Source organism: Pelophylax lessonae (assembly GCF_965119305.1).
Source record: "Pelophylax lessonae genome assembly, chromosome: 10".
NCBI lineage: Eukaryota > Metazoa > Chordata > Amphibia > Anura > Ranidae > Pelophylax > Pelophylax lessonae.
This window is the reverse complement of record NC_138777.1, coordinates 201,269,179-201,289,594: the sequence shown is the minus strand read 5'-3', so window position 1 is coordinate 201,289,594 and position 20,416 is coordinate 201,269,179. Positions and strand designations below refer to the sequence as shown.

Genomic DNA, 20,416 nt, shown 5'->3' with positions numbered 1-20,416 from the left:
ACACACAATGCTCCGGCTCTCTGCTCTGATTGTCCGCGTGCATTGAGAACAACTTTGGTCGGTATACATCTGCCACAATGTTGATTTGTGGCAAAACCACCAAAATGTTCTCTTGGACCACTGGCTGGCGACCGCTGACCTAGAGTGGTCTGCATGCAAACACATCCTGCCTAGGAAGACCCACTCACTCCTCCAGACTGACATCTGCACATCAAGCCATTCTGATATCTCCAAAACTCCTCCCAAGACCCAGACTACTGCTTGGCTCAGTGCTTGTTGGCTCATGAGAGGCCTGAAGCCGGATGTTGTGATGCTTTCAGGAATCTATGTACAGCACTCTGTGGGCCCCTCCTGCCAACATTCCATAGAGAAGCACAGAGACCCAGTGATGACATCACTGACTTTAAAACAAGGTATGCAACAAAAACAGAAAGGTTTTTATTTATACATTTCATTAGCATGTTGATGAGGGGGAAAGAAGTAACCAAGGCTGGCAAAATATAACAAGATTAAACTTCCGTTTTAGAAACCACAAAACCCCAGCATGTGATTCAACTTGTCAGCAACCACACAGAACCCCGAAACACCACACTTTACCGAAAACTTTCATTTGGCTGGATCAGGGTTGGAGGAACAGCTTACAGGAAAAGGAGAAGACTTTGTTAAGAAAGGGGAAACACAATTCTCTGCAGGGTCACTTGGCTGGGTATTGGAGGGGGATTCTTACAAACGGCATGATGACATCATCACTTACCAGCAAAGGCCACAAGATCCCCTTCAGCTGCTCATTCAGTTTAGTAGAATATGCAAAAAATGTAAAGAGAGCCCAAAGGAACTCTATGAGCGGTACGGTCATCAGACTGACGGCGGTCGATGCGATGTAACAGATGAACGTGAGAAAAGACACCACCTGCCAACACAAAAATTGCAAATTATGATATATATTAGATTAAAGGGACCCTGTCATCAGATCATTCTGTTCAACATGAATCTTCCCATAAGTTAATATGTGCACGTTATTTATTTGTAGAAGCCTTTCTTGTTTGGACATCTAAAAGCACTGAACTGTAGAGTTCCGCCATCTTGGATGTAATGTTAGCAGCCCCACCAACTCAAGTGACACACTTTAGCAGCCTCTTTCAACCTTTTTACCATGGTGGAACCCTTAAAATTATATTTAGGTCTCAGGAAACCCCTCCTAAAATAAAAGATTATAGTTACAGCTCATTGTACATTAGCCACACCACATTGGTGGACAATAAGAGAAGGTCCTGCTTGCTGGTCGTTAGTGGAAAGAGTGCTCTATTACACTGCTGGTCAGAAAGGAAAATGTCCACTACAATGGTGGTCCATGGGAAAAATGGCTATTACAATGATAGTTCATGAGAAAAATTCCTAATATAATGGTGGCCCATGAGAAAAATGCCTATTATAATGGAGATCCATCAGAAAAATGTCCATTACAATGGAGATCTATGAGAAAAATGCTCGTTACAATAGCGATCTATGAGAAAATTGTCCACTACAATGGTGATCCATGATAAAAACGCCCATTACAACGATGGCCTGTAAGGAAAAAATGCCCATTATTAGGGTGACCCATGGAAACAAAAACCCCATATCAATAGGAAATCCATTCAAAAAATACCCATTACAAAGTTGAAACTTGAGAAAATTGGCCATTGCAATGGTGGTCCATGAGAAAAATGGCCATTTCAATGATGGTCCATGAGAAAAATGCCCATTACAATGGTGGCCCATGGAAAAAATGCCTATTATAATGGAGATCCATGAGAAAAATGTCCATTACAATGGAGATCTATGAGAAAAATGCTCATTATAATAGCGATCTATGAGAAAAATGTCCACTACAATGGTGGTCAATGAGAAAAACGCCCATTACAAAGATGGCCTGTGAGAAAACAATTATAATGGTGACCCATGGAAAAAAAAACCCATATCAATAGGAAATCCATTCAAAAAATACCCATTACAAAGTTGAAACTTGAGAAAATTGGCCATTGCAATGGTGGTCCATGAGAAAAATGGCCATTTCAACGATGGTCCGTGAGAAAAATGCCCATTACAATGGTGGCCCATGGGAAAAATGCCTATTATAATGGAGATTCATGAGAAAAATGTCCATAACAATGGAGATCTATGAGAAAAATTGCCATTTCAATGGTGGTCCATGAGAAAAATACCCATTACAATGATGGTCCATGAGAAAAATGCATATTACAATGGAGGTTAATGAGAAAAATGGCCATTACACTTGTGGCCCATGAGAAAAACTCCAGTTATGATGGTGGTCAGTATAGAGACCCCATTCTTAGAAAGAATGTTCCTTCCATTGGTGGTAAGTTGGAAGAATCTTTCCCTTACAGAAAATGAACACAATCATTGGCATCAGTGGTTACTTACCTGGGAAACAAGACGAGAAGCCCTGCTAGTTCTATTCTAGTGGTCTGCTGAGTAATGTTACCACCAAAACTATGTGGGCACCATCAGGTGAGAGATTGATCCTTCACATCTCAAGAAACCCCCGGTAACCTCTGGAGGAACCTTAGTTAAGAAGGGCTGCTCTCAGAAGCGTAACTAGAACCTTCAGGGCCCCGGTGCAAGAAACCATGAGGGGCCCCCCGGACTCCTGGCCGGGGCCCTTCCCTTTAAGCCTGGGGCTCTTCCCACTGATCCTGGGGCCCTTTACTCTCATTGCGGGGCCCTTTATTACGGTTCCGCAGCGGGACCCTTTCACAAGTTCTGCAGTGGGCTCCCTTCCTGACATCTTGGGGCCTCCCCACGGTGGTGAAATGCCAGGGCCCGGTTGCAAGTGTGACCTTTGCGATCCTGGAAGTTCACCCATTGTTGTCATTAGTTTTTATTTTTTGGTATTTTAATTGTATTATTTTTTATCATTTTATTTTATTTTTTTACAATGTCACTGACAATGACTCTGTCCATTCAGAAAAGGAAGGAGCTGGTAAATTACATATTTACCGACCCCTTCCTGGTTCTTTATTGTGACACATCCCCTGCAGCAGTCGGCAGGAGAAAGGGGGGAGCATAGTGGGGGGAACCAGGGGAGCACACAGGGGCCCAGAGACAGCAGAACACAAGTGAACTGGATAGGAGGAGCGGTGGGAGCAGCATACAGAGGAACCAATCTCCTCCATTTTCCTCCTGGAAAAAGGAGGACAGTGATTTCTCTACATGCTGCCCCCACCGCCCCTCCTATCCAGGTGTACAGGGAAACCGCACAGACCCCCTGGAGCATGGGGCCTGGTTGCGATCGCCTCCCCTGCAACCCCAGTAGTTACGCCCCTGGCTGCTCTATAGTATTGCCCTTTGTTCCTTCCCCAGAAGCTACATAATAATTTAGGGAAACTGCAAGTAAGAATTTAAAGATTATGTCCACATATCATACCATGTTTTGTGTTGTACCCATATATATGGTGTAATAAGAAACATTATACAAAACACCATCCCCAAAACCCAAACCGCCCCTTTACCTGAATGGTAAGGTGCATTCTCTAGCAGAATCTTCTATCTTACATGGCCACACCTTTAGCCAATAAAATCGACTCAATATGGGCATGTGTCCAATATAAGGGCACTGATGTCACCAGTGTTCTGCCGCTTTGTTTCCGCGCGCTGAGGGTAATGACCCGGCCTGCACATAAAAAGTGCAGTTAGTGGAAGTTCAGATAGAGATGAGTTTGGAGGACGCCCAAGCTCATCCCTAAGGACTGGACATGGCTGTTTTAGCACAAATTACACAAGCAGCACTGAGATTCAAGAAAAGATTCAATATAGTAAAAACAAGTTTATTGGGGAAAAATAAAAAAAAAACAATTGTTTATAATACTCTGTGCTTTAGCCAACTGAATGTCATTCGATTAGGGTTCACATCTACCTTAAAGCGGTTGTAAACCCTAGAAACAAAAAAAAAAAAACCTGCAAGACAAAGGCATAATGGGCTAGTATGCATCGCATACTAGCCCATTATGTGTAACTTACCTTAGAACGAAGCCCCGACACGGACCCCCGGACATCGCTGCGGGCGCTGCCATGATCCCTCGCCGTCTCTTCCGGGTTCGGCGGCTCCGGCGCGGTGATTGGCCGGAAGAGACGGCTCCGGCGCGATGATTGGCCGGAGCCGCGATGACGTCACTCCCGCGCATGCGCGCGGGAGTGATTTTTCCGGCAAGCTCCCGGCAAGTTAATTGAAGGTCCCCCCGGACCTTCAGAGCGCATGCGCCGCTCGCGCGAGCGGCTGCATGCACTGTAAATATCTCCTAAACCATGCCGGTTTAGGAGATATTATTTGTACCTACAGGTAAGCCTTATTATAGGCTTACCTGTAGGTAAAAGTGTCAAAAAGCGGGATACTACCGCTTTAACTGGAAACAGTTGTAGGTCTATATATAGCTGTGCAGACGCTCTCAGCGGAAGAACTCATCACCCGGGAAAGAATTTTCCTGGTGATTGGCACCATTCCCCCAAGATAACATTTGGAAGTGTCTGCATTGAGAATAAACATGCATGCTGGGCCAGTATTATACGGCAGTCTAAAGCTGGATACGACACTATCCAACTTTTGTTGTCAGATTTTCTTCAGATTTACCTTTTCTATGTAGTGCAAGGGCCTGCCTGATTGAATACAAATTGAAAGTGTTTAGGTTTGACCTCATATTATATGGTTTTGGCAAGTCTAAAGGAAAAAGTCTTCAGAAAATCTTATAGTGTATGGCCCATTACTCTTCGTTTTTAATATTATTACTATTATAGAGGATTTATATAGCGCCGTTAGTTTATGCACTAATATGCCAAATAAAGGGAGACAGTACAGTTATTATACAATTCAAGACAAGAGGGTTAGGAGGATCCTGTTTATAAGAGCTTACAATCTAAATGATTTCACATGCAAAGGCTTACTATGGCTAATCCAGAGTATATTGTATAGCCGTGGTGAGAAGTTTTGAGAATGACACAAATATTAATTTTCACAAAGTCTGCTGCCTCCGTTTTTATGATGGCAATTTGCATATACTCCAGAATGTTATGAAGAGTGATCAGATGAAATGCAATTAATTGCAAAGTCCCTCTTTGCCATAAAAATGAACTTACGGTAATCCCATAACAAAACATTTCCACTGCATATGTGAAGAAGGCTTCAGGGTGCCCAACATAGTCCAGCAAGCGCCAGGACCTTCTGCAGTTGATTCAGCTGCGGGATTGGGGCACCAGTGCAGAGATGGCTCAGGAATGGCAGCAGTCCATCTGCACGCACAGTGAGAAGACTTTTGGAGGATGGCCTGGTGTCAAGAAGGGCAGCAAAGAAGCCACTTCTCTCCAGGAAAAACATCAGGGACAGACTGATGTTCTGCCAAAGGTACGGGGACTGGACTGCTGAGGACTGGGGTAAAGTCATTTTCTCTGATGAATCTGCTTTTCGATTGTTTGGGACATCCAGAAAAAAAACCTTGTCCAGAGACTAAAAGGTGAGCGCTACCATCAGACCTGTGTCATGCCAACTGCAAAGCATCCTGAGACCATTCATGTGTGAGGTTGCTTCTCAGCCAAGGGAGTGGGGCTCATATTTTTGCCTAAGAACACAACCATGAATAAAGAATGGTACAAAAACATCCTCCGAGAGCAACTTCTCCCAACCATCCAAGAACAGTTTGGTGAGGAACAATGCCTTTTCCAGCATGGTGGAGCACCTTGCCATAAGGAAAAGGTGAGTAGCTTGGGGAACAAATTTTGGGTCCCTGCCAGGAAACTCCCCAGATCTTAATCTCATTGAGAACTTGTGGTCAACCCTCAAGAGGCAGGTGAACAAACCCCCCCCCCCCCAAATTTTGACAAACTCCAAGCATTGATTACGGAACAATGGGCTGGGCCATCAGTCTGGATGTGGCCCAGAATTTGATTGCATGCCAGGGGGACTGCAGAGGTCTCGAAAAAGAAGGGTCAACACTGCAAATATTGACTCCTTATATAAACCTAATGTAATTGTCAATATAAGCCTTTGACACTTATGAATGGCATAAACAGTAACTCACCCTAGCTCCACCGCACTGTGGGAAGATAAAGAGGTAAGTGTCGGTGCTCAGGCTGAACGTCCAAACCAAATGTTATGTGAATAAAGCCGGCACACGAAAAGTCTTCTTCCAAGTAAAATACTTGATTCCAACATGGATAGCGGTGACAACATGACAAATGCTGACGCGTTTCGGCGTTACGTCTTCCTCATTTGAAACTTATGAAATGCTTGTGTTTTAACGAGACCCTTGCTCGCTCGCTTCCGCTCTCCCGACACTCCTCTGTTTCTAGTGAGTCAGCTTGCAGATCGCAATGTCTGATGGTTCGGTCAACCAAGGCTCCGGGATCCGAACTACAGCTATGTGCCGTTCGGAATCCATTAGAACAAACACCAAGCAGGCTGTATGTAAGTTCAAACAGGAAGACAATTTATTGGAAGCACACAGCACACTTTTATACAGAATTTGGAACATCCTGCCCCCAACAACCGCTTTCCCATTGGTCAATTGCATAGTACATGCCGTTCTCCTTCAGGTCCTCCTTAGCCATGCAAATGAGGACTTGAAAACGAGTCAGCAGGGATTGGTCAGATAGCTTGAGTAGAAGGACTGTTATGTGTAAGGAGACAGAAGCCCCCAGGGGGCAATCAATGTACACAATAGCCAGACACAGAACAATGGTTCCACAACGAGCCCCCAATACACATTACTCTGAGTGTCAATACATCCCTTAGCAGACAACAGGTGAGTTCATCAGCACACCCGACAATAGGTGAATGGAAAGCCACCTCAGACAAAAGCAAAATTGTTAGACAGTCCATCTCCTCATTGAACTTCCTGAAGTGACCATATTAGGAGTTGTACTTCCTGGTCAGAGACCTCATGGCAAATGGGAACAAATCTCAATATTTCTACATGGAGACCTTGCTGACAAATATGAAGCAATCCAAACCATCACCCATCTGTCCTTAAATTCCAGTGACGGTGTACACCATCACAGCTTGTAATTATACTTCAATATACCATAGTAACATCTGAAAAAAAGATCTAAACATTGAAGCAGCAGACTTTGTGAAAATTATTATTTGTGTCATTCTCAAAACTTTTGGTCATGGCTGTATAGTAACCATTACAAAAGATAAGGGATGACCTCCCGTCAGACTAGGACATTGTATTCAGAAGACAGCTCTGTCCATTCAGATATGATCCAACACTCCAACACACGATGTGCTCAGTGCGGTAACCTTATTACACAAGAGCCACAGAATCTACTCATGGCAGCGTTCCAATGGAAGAAGCTGGTCACACCCCGCACAACAAAACAATTTCTCCACTATCCGCAAATGACATCATCACACTGAATTGCCATCATAAGGCTGCCCCCAAGGAAGATGAGCATGGAGACATCATCCTAGGCTTTGTGCCCCCGGGACCCATTGCTGGTGATTGTACTAATTACAGAATGGATTGAAATGACGAGTGGACATTTAACCACTTTACCACCGGAGGATTTTGCTGTCTTCCGTCCAGGCCACTTTTTGCGATTCGGCGCTGTGCGACTTCAACTGACAATTGCGCGGGCGTGTGACGCCGTACCCAAACGAAATTTACGTCCTTTTTTTCCCACAAACAGAGCTTTCTTTTGGTGGTATTTGATCACCTGTGCGATTTTTACTTTTTGCGCTATAAACAAAAAAAGAGCGTTTATTTTGAAAAAATAACAATATTTTTAACATTTTTTTATATGAAATTCCCCCCAAAAAAGATGTAAAAACCAATTTTTTTAAAAATTTTTGGCCAATTTGTTTTATGCTACATATGTTTGGTAAAAAAAATCGCAATAAGCGTATTTTGATTGGTTTGCGCAAAAGTTATTGCGTTTACTAACAAAGGGAAAGATTTCTGTCATTTTTGGTGTTTTTTTTTTAACGCGTAATGGCGGCGATCTGCGATTTTTTTTGCGGGACTGCGACATTGCGGCGGACAGACCGGACCCTTGACTGACATTTTTGACACTTTTGGGGGTACCAGTGACATTACTGCAGTAATCAGTGCTATAAATATGCACTGTTACTGTAAAAATGACACTGGCAGGGAAGGGGTTAATTTTATTGGAGAGGGAGGGGTTAATGTATGCCTGGTGCTTACTGACGTGTAGGGGGGGAGGTGACTGTGTGAGTCATGGACAGATCGGATGTCCAGCTATGCTGAACAGTCCGATCTGTCACTCCCTGTCACTATGGAGATCCGCCCGCTGTGTTTACACACAGCGGGCGGATCTCCAGACTCGATCCCCGGCGATCCTCCCCTGGCCCAAATCCCGCTGTGAATGAAAACAGCGGGAGCGAGCCTCCGGCGGCGCGCAAGCGCCGCCCAGAAGGGGGAGTGTCCAGTCACGTTAATACTACGTGGCTGGACGATAACGAACCACTCTGCCGCAGTAGTATTACTGTGAGCGGTCGTAGAGTGGTTAAAGTGGACCTTCACCATTTATTTACTGTTTCTCTCCTCTGCCTCCTTCCCACTCCCTATGAGAGAATTGCCAAAAATAAAATAAAATAAAATGTTTAACCACTTTTGGACCGGAAGATTTTCCCCCTTAATGACCAGGCCATATTTTGCGATTCTGCACTGCGTTACTTTAACGGACACTTGCTTGGTCATGCGACGCTGTACCCAAATAAAATCGATGTCCTTTTGTTGCCAGCGGTTTAGACATTAATGGCTGTATGTTGAGTTATTTTGAGGGGACAGCAAATTTACACTGTTATACAAGCTGTACATGTTGCAGGAGATGATCAGAGACTATGAGCCTGCTGCAGGAGAAGGTCAGAGACTATGAGCATGCTGCAGGAGAAGGTCGGAGACTATGAGCATGTTGCAAGAGATGATCAGAGATTATGAGCATGCTGCAGGAGATGATCAGAGACTATGAGCATGCTGCAGAAGATGGTGATAGACTACACGCATGCAGCAGGAGATGATCAGAGACTATGAGCATGCTGCAGAAGATGGTCATAGACTACATGCATGCTGCAGGAGATGATTAGAGACTACAGGCATGTTTCAGGAGATGGTCAGAGACTATGAGCATGCTACAGGAAATGGTCAGAGACTATGAGCATGCTGCAGGAGATTGCCAGAGACTATGAGCATGCTGCAGGAGATTGCCAGAGACTATGAGCATGCTGCAGGAGATGGCCAGAGACTATGAGCATGCTGCAGGAGATGGTCAGAGACTATGAGCATGCTTCAGGAGAAGGTCAGAGACTATGAGCATGCTGCAAGAGAAGGTTGGAGACTATGAGCATGCTCCAGGAGAATGTCAGAGACTATGAACATGCTGCAGGAGATGATCAGAGACTATGAGCATGCTGCAAGAGAAGGTTGGAGACTATGAGCATGCTCCAGGAGAATGTCAGAGACTATGAACATGCTGCAAGAGATGATTAGAGAATATGAGCATGCTGCAGGAGATGGTTAGAGACTATGAGCATGCTGCAGGAGATGATTAGAGACTATGAGCATGCTGCAGGAGATGGTTAGAGACTATGAGCATGCTGCAGGAGATGGTCAGAGACTATGAGCATGCTGCAAGAGATGATTAGAGACTATGAGCATGCTGCAGGAGATGATTAGAGACTATGAGCATGCTGCAGGAGATGGTCAGAGACTATGAGCATGCTGCAGGAGATGGTTAGAGACTATGAGCATGCTGCAGGAGATGATTAGAGACTACAGGCATGTTTCAGGAGATGGTCAGAGACTATGAGCATGCTGCAGGAGATGATTAGAGACTATGAGCATGCTGCAGGAGATGGTCAGAGACTATGAGCATGCTGCAGGAGATGATTAGAGACTATGAGCATGCTGCAGGAGATGATTAGAGACTATGAGCATGCTGCAGGAGATGATTAGAGACTACAGGCATGTTTCAGGAGATGGTCAGAGTAATTCATTTTGGTACGCTGATACCATATACTATTTTGCAAAACACAAGGCAATGTTGCTAAAAACGAACACAAAAGGTCTAAAAAACAGATTTTCCACTGCTACTTACTCAGCAACTGTCAGAGTAATGTACAACAGTTGAAGCAGTTTGGTCATTGTAAGATGACCTCTTACAGTTCTATAATCCGGCTTCTCATGTCACCAGCCTTGCATCGCACTTGTCATGCAAATGTTTGTGACAATCTACAGGAAACTATTTTTTTTTTTACTATATGAATCTGAAAGTGACATAAAAGTCATGGCTGCTGCCCTCCCATAGAGCTCCCTATCCAGGACTCACATGCAGTAATACACAGCGCCCTGGGTGTGGCCATCTCATCCCCCAACTCCCTGCTGTCCTGATGTCAACCAGCCATGGTGAAAGTGAAAACACATTTCCCATCTGGAAGAGGACTTCACCTCCCCCGCCCTCCTCCTCCCACACATCTGGATTGCATTAAGTGATAATAATGAGGCTGTGCGATTTCTGCAGCCACAGATAAGATGGATAATAAATTAGGATGAAGCAGGCATGCAGTGTAGAAGATAAGATTGCAGGGGATGGAGTGCAATGATGGTCAACTTCTTGCTATATGAGTCTCAATTGCAGCCCCTGAAATCACCGGGGAGGAGGGGAGGGGGGAGACATAAAGTCTAGTCAATGCAATACTGTGAAAAACCTGACAATGATAGCAGACGTTGCAGGAGATAATCAGTGACTATGGACATGCTGGAGCAGAAGTTTAGAGACTATGGGCATGCTGCAGGAGATGGTTGGACAGTATGGGAATGCTGCAGGAGATTTCCGGAGACTGAGCAGAGCATGCTGCAGGAGATGGTTGGAGAGTATGGGCATGCTGCAGGAGATGGTTGGAGAGTATGGGCATGCTGCAGGAGATGGTTGGAGACTGAGCATGCTGCAGGAGATGGTTGGAGACTGAGCATGCTGCAGGAGATGGTTGGAGACTGAGCATGCTGCAGGAGATTGGTTAGAGACTATGAGCATGCTGCAGGAGATTGGTTAGAGACTGAGCATGCTGCAGGAGATGGTTGGAGACTATGAGCATGCTGCAGGAGATGGTCAGACTTTGGGCATGCTGCAGGAGATGTCAAGAGACTATAAGCATGCTGCAGGAGATGGTTGGAGACTATAAAAATGCTGCAGAAGATAGTTGGAGACTATAAGCATGCTGAAGAAGATGGTCAGAGACTATAGGCGTGCTGCAGGAGATGGTTAGAGACTGAGCATGCTGCAGGAGATGGTTAGAGACTATGAGCATGCTGCAGGAGATGGTTAGAGACTGAGCATGCTGCAGGAGATGGTTAGAGACTGAGCAAGCTGCAGGAGATGGTTAGAGACTATGAGCATGCTGCAGGAGATGGTTAGAGACTGAGCAAGCTGCAGGAGATGGTTAGAGACTGAGAAGAGCGTGCTGCAGGAGATGGTTAGAGACTGAGCATGCTGCAGGAGATGGTTAGAGACTGAGCATGCTGCAGGAGATGGTTAGAGACTGAGAAGAGCGTGCTGCAGGAGATGGTTAGAGACTGAGCATGCTGCAGGAGATGGTTAGAGACTGAGAAGAGCGTGCTGCAGGAGATGGTTAGAGACTGAGCATGCTGCAGGAGATGGTTAGAGACTGAGCATGCTGCAGGAGATGGTTAGAGACTGAGAAGAGCGTGCTGCAGGAGATGGTTAGAGACTGAGCATGCTGCAGGAGATGGTTAGAGACTGAGCATGCTGCAGGAGATGGTTAGAGACTGAGCAAGCTGTAAAATAACTGCATGCATGCTGCAGGCGATGGTCAGAGAAGGAAACCCTTCCATATACCCAGTGAAGTGACTGGCCTCAGGTGATACACAGAGATGAAACAAATCCTCCTACATAAGCACCTGTTTATCTGCACTCTTCTCTACAACCCTTCAAAATCCCACATTTATAAAGCTTGTCTGAGAGTTCAGAAAACAGGGGGCGGAGAGCTGAAATTACACACTGCAGGACTCAGTAAGGAGAGTGCTGAGAGCTGATTGGAAGAAAGGGATACACCCCCCTTTACACAGCACACAGGAACAGAGCTGAGGTTGTAAATCAGCTGGAGGTCCCTCCCCTGTCACCTTTGTTCTCTTGGTGTCAGGAATCGCAGCAAAACTTGGGACCCGTTTGCAATGCCATAACTTCTTAACGGCACCCCAATCGCAGTGCGATGTTGCCACGATTGTTGGGTGATAAATCGCACTGCAATCGTGACAAACTGCAAAGCTGACGCCCAAAAGAAGCTCCTGTTCCTTTCTGAGCAACAAGCTTCACAGGTTGTGATTTTGCTGCGATTGCAGCGTGATTGATTACGTGACAACAGCAGCAAAATCGCACCGCGTTTGAGGTGACGTTAAGAAATAATGCCATTGCAAATGCATCCCACGATTCTGGAATGCCCAGGTGTGCATGGAGCCTTCTCCCCCGGTCACACCAGTGCGACTTGTATACTGACAGTTTCAAATCGCATGACAAGTCGCATCCTATTCCCCACATTGGAAACAGTCAAACTCTGTTGGAGTCACAACGATTTACAAAGTAGTTCCTGTTCTACTTTTTGCAAGTTTAATTGCGACTTGCATAGACTTCTGTGCATGAAGTCGCACAGATGTCTCCCAAAGCGAAGTAGCACGATTGCAATGTCACGATCGGTGTGACCGGGGTGTCAGTGCTCTGGAGTGAGACAAGTACTCACCATAGAGGGGCGTGCTTTCTTCAGATTTTATGTTTAGAGATTAACAACCACATTACGGGTGTCATTCAACTCAGAAGACTGAGGACATCTTGTGGCGAAGTAGATGTACTGCGGAGGTCAGCACCAGAGTGAAGGTGATTGTTGCAGCCTGTGCTGCTTTTTTTTTTTTGGAGGGTGTAGGAAGTGGGGGGGATTAAAAATAACAAAGAAAAAAAAAAAAAAAACAGCCTGGGTTTTCCCTTTAACCACTTCTGGACCGGAAGGATTTGCCCCCTTAATAACCAGGCCATATTTTGCGATTCGGCACTGCGTTACTGACAATTGCGCGGTCGTGCGACGCTGTACCCAAATAAAATTGATGTCCTTTTTTTCCCACAAATAGAGATTTCTTTTAGTGGTATTTGATCACCTGTGAGATTTTTATTTTTTGCGTTAGAAACCAAAAAAAGAGCGACAATTCTGAAAAAATAAAAAACAATATTTTTCACATTGTGCAATATAACATTCCCAAAAAAATTAAAAATCAAAATTTTTTAACATTTTAGGCCAATTTGTTTTCTGCTCCATAGTTTTGGTAAAAAAAAAAAAAAAAAATCGCAATAAGCGTATTTTGATGCAAAAGTTGTTTTTTTTTTTACTAGTAATGGCGGCGATCTGCGATTTTTTGCGGGAGTGCGACATTGCGGCGGACAGATCGGACCCCTAAGTGCCGGTTCACACTTGTGCGGCTGCGGAGATTGCATGTAATATCGGAGCGCACTGCTCCTAAATTACATGCGATCTGATGTGCGGTGCGAATTTCAGCCATACACTTTGTATGGCTGAATTCGCACTGTATCCGCAGCAAAGACGCACATGAGGCATTTTTTTAGCCGCCTCAGAATCGGATCGCACCGTGGTTCACACTTGTGCTATCCGATTCTGTGCGAACTGGCAGATCACACTGCGCTCGCAACTGGGGGTGTCGTTAACTTTTAATTGACACCCCCTGCGTAGCGCATATGGCAGTGTGAACTGGCAGATGTGCGGATGCGATGCGGGAACACGCTGCATATTCGCAGCGTTTCCGCATCGCACAAGTGTGAGCCGGCAATAACTGACATTTTTGACACTTTTGGGGGGACCAGTGACATTACTACAGTAATCAGTGCTAAAAATATGCAGTGTTACTGTACTAATGACACTGGCAGGGATGGGGTTAACACAGTGGGTGATCAAGGGGTTAAATGTGTACCTAGGGGAGTGTTTCTAACTGTATGGGGGCGTGGCTTGTGAAATGATCACAGAGACCTGTGAGCCTATATAGAAGGATCACAGGAGCTCTGTGATCATTCCAGAGTGAAGAACAGTCAGCTGTGTTTACCGTTCTTCTCTCTTAACGGGGAGCGATCGTGGGTGTCAGGCGGCAATCGGAGATGCCTGACCCGTGCATCTGCTTTCCCGCTGATGAGTGGGAGCGGGAGCGCGCCGGCGGCGGCACATGCTCGCCCCCTAGCTGCCTGCGCGTGACCGACGTATAGCTACTGCAGTTTGCCCAGGAGCAGGAGGAGTATAACAGCGGCGGGCGGTGGTAAAGCGGTTAAACTACACTGGCAATTTTTGGCTTTTTCCTTTTTTTTTGCTGGTTAGATTTCCCTCTCGCTCACAATCACGCCATTGACCACACAATGATTTTAGTGTCTTAGAAATCACAGGAGGGGATTACAGGAAGCCGGCACTGCCAGGAATATGAAGAAAGCCAATGATGACTTCTTTATAAACAGACCTCAGATAGGAGACTAAAAGAAAGACAATATGGAAGAGAATATTTGTTTGTCTAATGGTGGCCATATATGGAACAATCTGATTGAATGATTCTTCACAGAAGCAGGTAAAATGATGAGATCAATGATTTCTGAAAAGTCACATACTTTGTCATCGATCGATTTTGAGCAAAACAAATCAATTTGTATTAAAGCGTAACTCCACTTTTGTTGAGAAAAAAGCATTCCCCTCTGGGTGATCTCTGTACATTGCAAGGATTTTAACAAACTTTGTTGCAGATTCCTTCCTTTTATTATTCTGAGAAATCAATGTTTGTTCCTCTGTGCTGAGTGGGTCCAATGGGAGCGCTTTCATAAATATCAATCAGCTGTGGCAGCTGCAGGGCACTAATGAGGAAAGCTGCTGGGCCTGCATCCCTTTAGTCGTGTTCCTATTGGGATTATCTCACCAGAAAGGAAATTTTTGTTGCAGGGGATGCCAGAAATCTTGTATCTTAGTGCAGACTTCTGGGAAAATTGGTGAGCCAATCACACAAGCAGGAAATTACATTTCTGGGGGGGGTGTGGTCAGTATACATTCTGTGTACAGAACAGCTCCAGGCGGCCATATTGCATTGCATTTTTAGAAAATTACAGAGCTGCAGATTGAAAAATGTAATTCAATTTAAAATTTTATTACATTTTAATTAAAATTGAAAGGTAATTTTTAATAACATTCAATTACAATATGATTTGTGTCGCAATTTTATACGCTATACTATTTTTTCTTTATTTGCTGATTTTTTTCCCCCGCGAAAGTGGAGTGACCCTTTAAAGCATGGGTGTCCAACCTTTTGGCTTCTCTGGGCCACATTGAGTGTAGAGAAATTTTCTCGGGCCGCATATAAAATATATACTATAGTTAAGGTATATAAGTAATAAAATGCCGCCGCGCAGGTTGGACATGCCTGCTTTAGTCCCCGTTCACACTAAGGCGACCTGTGAGGCGACCTGGTCGCCTGACAGGTCGCCGTAGGTCGCCTCCCATAGGGAAGCTGTGGACCCGTTCTAATAGGAGCGACACAAGTCGCTCCGACTTAGAAAAAGGGTCCGGAGCTTCTTTGGGGCGACCCGGAGCGACCGTCATAGACTTCAATGTTATGAAGTCCGTGGCGGCCGCTCCGAGGTTGCGGCGCGCTGCTCACACCTCGACCTCGGAGGTCGCGGTGCGAAGTAGCGTCGCCCCTATGTGAACGGGGCCTTAAAGTGTATTATATTTCTCCTGTCTACCCTCAAGTTGTAAAGCGCTGTGTAAACTGTCTGCACCATATAAATCCTATATAATAATAATTATTATTTGATTGAAACGATTTGGGTCGATCTGGATGGTGAATCTGGTGGTAATTAAGTAGATAATTCAGTTTGAGTGTATGACACATGGAGAGATCATTTTTGATCTTCCAATCATATTTTGAATCGGACAGTAAATCTAAAAGATGGTATTTGTATTGTTCTGTGTATGGTCACTATTAAGCTGGCCATACACTATACAACCTGATTGTACAATCTTTAGATTTACCAAAGCATGTAATATGAGGGCAGACCTGCACAGTCCATACAATTAGTATCAAGGCGGACCCCTGCACTACATATCTGATAGTAGATTTAAAGGAGATTGTACAATCAGATTGTATCATGTATGGTCAGCCCTAGGACTGTGGAAAGGTTGAAGGATCTCTCAGACAAATGTCCCCAAAAACATCGATCTGTAGAGTTGGAATTTTCCATCATGTCAACTATTTTTGTGCCTATTGTTCCATCTGCTGATGCTGCAATGATTGGACTCTACAGAGATTTCCTGCACCGGGAGGGATCCTCTCACCAGGAATGTCTGTGATTGGACAGTAATGAGATCACATCATATGAGAGATCCACTGACAGAAGCTCAATAATATGAAATCAAATGAGGGATCCACTGACAGACATTGAGCAGGATTAGAAACACATTGTACAAAGGATCCATTGGCAGAAATTGAGCAGATTTAGGATCAGATCATATGAGAGATCCACTAACAGAAGCTCAATATTAGATCAAATGAGGGATCAACTGACAGACTATGAGCAGGATTAGAAACACATTGTACAAAGGATCCATTGGCAGAAATTGAGCAGATTTAGGATCAGATCATATGAGAGATCCACTAACAGAAGCTCAATATTAGATCAAATGAGGGATCCGCTGACAGACATTGAGCAGGATTAGAAACACATTGTACAAAGGATCCATTGGCAGAAATTGAGCAGATTTAGGATCAGATCATATGAGAGATCCACTAACAGAAGCTCAATATTAGATCAAATGAGGGATCCGCTGACAGACTATGAGCAGGATTAGAAACACATTGTACAAAGGATCCATTGGCAGAAATTGAGCAGATTTAGGATCAGATCATATGAGAGATCCACTAACAGAAGCTCAATATTAGATCAAATGAGGGATCCGCTGACAGACATTGAGCAGGATTAGAAACACATTGTACAAAGGATCCATTGGCAGAAATTGAGCAGATTTAGGATCAGATCATATGAGAGATCCACTAACAGAAGCTCAATATTAGATCAAATGAGGGATCCGCTGACAGACTATGAGCAGGATTAGAAACACATTGTATAAAGGATCCACTGGCAGAAATTGAGCAGATTTAGGATCAGATCATATGAGAGATCCACTAACAGAAGCTCAATATTAGATCAAATGAGGGATCCACTGACAGACATTGAAAAGGATTAGAAACACGTTGTACAAAGGATCCACTGGCAGAAGTTGAGCAGATTTAGGATCAGATCATATGAGAGATCCACTGATAGAAGCTTCAACCAGACCATACCAGAGATCCACTGAGTGTTCAGCAGAAACTGCCAGCAGATCATAACAGGAATCTACTGAGAGATAGTGAGCAGAGCTGGGATCAATAATATTAGATCAAATGAGGGATCCACTGACAGACTATGAGCAGGATTAGAAATACATTGCACAAAGGATGCACTGACAGAAGCTGAGCAGATTTAGGATCAGATCATATAAGAGATCCACTGAGAAAGCTGCAAGAAGACCATACCAGGGATTCACTGAGTGCTGAGCAGAAGCTGCATGCAGGCCATACCAGGGATCCACTTAGGCATGCAAGTAGATCATATAAGAGCGCCACTGACATAAACTAAGCAGAGCCGGGATAAATAATATCAGATCACATGAGGGATCCACCAACAGAATTTGAGCAGGATTAGAAACACATTGTACAAAGGATCCACTGGCAGAAGTTGAGCAGATTTAGGTTCAGATCATATGAGAGATCCACTGACAGAAGCTGCAAGCAGACCATAACAGGAATCCACTGACAGACAGTGAGCAGAGCTGAGCTCAATAATATTAGATCACATGAGGGATCCACTAACAGGCAGAGCAGAATTAGAAAAACGTTGTACAAAGGATCCACTTGCAGAAGCTGAGCAGATTTAGCACTGGTCATATGATGGATCTACTGGCAAAGGCTAAGCAAAAGGTAGACCAATGTTATATGAGGGATCCAGTGCCAACAGCTAAGCAGAGTGAGAATAGATCAAATTAAGGATTTACTGGCAGAATGTGAATATCAGGTCATGAGGGATCCACTGACAGAAGCTGAGCAGAGCTAGAATAAGATCAGATGAGGGATCCAGTGCCAATGGCTAAGTAGAGTGAATATATAATCATCCACTGTTGAGAAGAGCTAAGAGCAGATCCCAAGAGGGATCTTCTTAAAATGAGTATATCATATAAGGGATTGGCTGACAGAAGTTGAGCATAGCTAGAAGAGATGATATGCAGAGGACCAGATCACGTGAGGGATCTACTGAGACAGGATCAGATTTTAGGGGGGATCCACACCCAGGGAGGTGAGCAGATTTGGAACTGGGTCATATGATGGACCTACTGGCAAAGGCTAAGGGGAGTTAATATCAGGTCATGAGGGATCCACTGACAGAAGCTGGGCAGCGCTAGAATCAGATCAGATGAGGGATCCACTGAGATATTGTGAAGAGCTCAGAGAAGATCTCGTGATGGATCCACTGACAGATGTTGAGCAAAGATAGAAAGGAACATATGAGAGATCCAGTAGCAAAATCCCTGCAGAGTGAGGGATTTACTGAGCTAGGATGAGACTGTAGGAGGGACCCAATTCCAGAAGTTGAGCAGATTTTGGATCAGATCATATGAGGAATCCACTGACAGATGTTGAGCAAAGCTAGAAAGGAACATATGAGAGATCAAGTAGCAAATCTTTGCAGAGTGAGGACCAGATCATGTGAGAGATCCACTGAGCTAGGATGAGACAGTAGGAGGGACCGACTTCCAGAAGTTGAGCAGATTTTGGATTAGATCATATGAGGGATCCACTGACAGATGTTGAGCAAAGCTAGACCATTTCATGAGGGATCCAGTAGTAGGATCTATGCAGAGTGAGGACCAGATCATGTGAGGGATTCACTGAGCTAGGATGAGACAGTAGGAGGGACCGACTTCCAGAAGTTGAGCAGATTTTGGATTAGATCATATGAGGGATCCACTGACAGATGTTGAGCAAAGCTGGACCATTTTATATGAGGGATCCAGTAGCAAGATCTCTGCAGAGCGAGGACCAGATCATGTGAGGGATTCACTGAGCTAGAATGAGACTGTAGGAGGGATCCACTTCCAGAAGTTAAGCAGATATTGGATCAGATCATATGAGGGATCCACTGACAGATGTTGAGCAAAGCTAGAAAGGAACATATGTGAGATCAAGTAGCAAATCTTTGCAGAGTGAGGACCAAATCATGTGAGAGATCCACTGAGCTAGGATGAGACAGTAGGAGGGACCGACTTGCAGACGTTAAGCAGCAGATTTTGGATCAGATCATATGAGGGATCCACTAACAGATGTTGAGCAAAGGGATCCAGTAGAGAGATCTATGCAGAGTGAGGACCAGATCATGTTGAGGGATCTACTGACAGATGTTGAGCAAAGCTAGACCATTTCATGAGGGATCCAGTAGAAAGGTCTATGCAGAGTGAGGACCAGATCATGTGAGGGATCTACTGTCAGATATTGAGCAAAGCTAGACCATTTTATGAGGGATCCAGTAGTAGGATCTATGCAGAGTGAGGACCAGATCTACTGAGCCAGGATGAGACAGTAGGAGGGATCCTCTCCAGAAGGTGATCATATTTCGGATCCGATCATTTGATGGATGTATTAGTAAAAGTTGATGAGAGTGAGGAGAGGGATCGGGTGACAGGAGGTGATGAGATCGGAGGAGATCGGAGGGGTCGGTAGGTCGGTACTCACCCACTCGGCCAGCAGTAGTTGCCCCTTGCGGGAGGCGATGAACTCCCTCCCGGGGATGAGGGATCGGAGGGCGGATCGGGGGGGGCTGGCCTCGCTCTCGGGGTCCCCCATGCTCTCTCCTCGGTCGGTCTCCGGAGCGGAAATGGTGACAACGCGGAAACGTTCGATGAGCACGAAAAGTGAATGTGGAGGCATTAACCCCTCCGCCGCCGCAACCCACTTCCTGCACCCCCCATCCCCCTCCCCGGGGTCATGTCCGTCCCTTCCCCACCGCCCGGCACACCAAGGGTTACCCCCCTCCCCTCCTCCCCTGGGGGGATGTCAGCGGTGAAGGGGTTAATGACAGTCTGATCATTCTATCCGTCCTTATACAGGATCTCACAAAAGTAAGTACACCCCTGACATCTCTCTATACCAATTATTATATCTTAGACATTAATAACAACAAAATATTGACACTTTGGGCCCAATTTGGACATTGTCACTTAGGGGTGTACTCACTTTTGTTGCCAGCGGTTTAGACATTAATGGCTGTGTGTTGA

At 45.0% G+C, this 20,416-nt stretch overlaps 1 protein-coding gene across 1 annotated transcript in view; it reads right to left on the bottom strand.

The window, feature by feature from the left end:
- LOC309565426 (CKLF-like MARVEL transmembrane domain-containing protein 3) overlaps positions 1–20,100 on the bottom strand; it is a 44,646-nt gene extending 24,546 nt beyond the window's left edge. Inside the window, exons 1-2 of the mRNA XM_082270385.1 lie at positions 19,875–20,100; positions 755–910 (exon numbers count right to left, since the gene is read on the bottom strand). Coding sequence (XP_082126511.1) covers positions 755–910; positions 19,875–20,069 — 351 coding nt within the window. The 5' untranslated portion in view covers positions 20,070–20,100. The remainder of the gene's footprint in view (positions 1–754; positions 911–19,874) is intronic.
- Between the last annotated feature and the right edge of the window lie 316 nt (positions 20,101–20,416).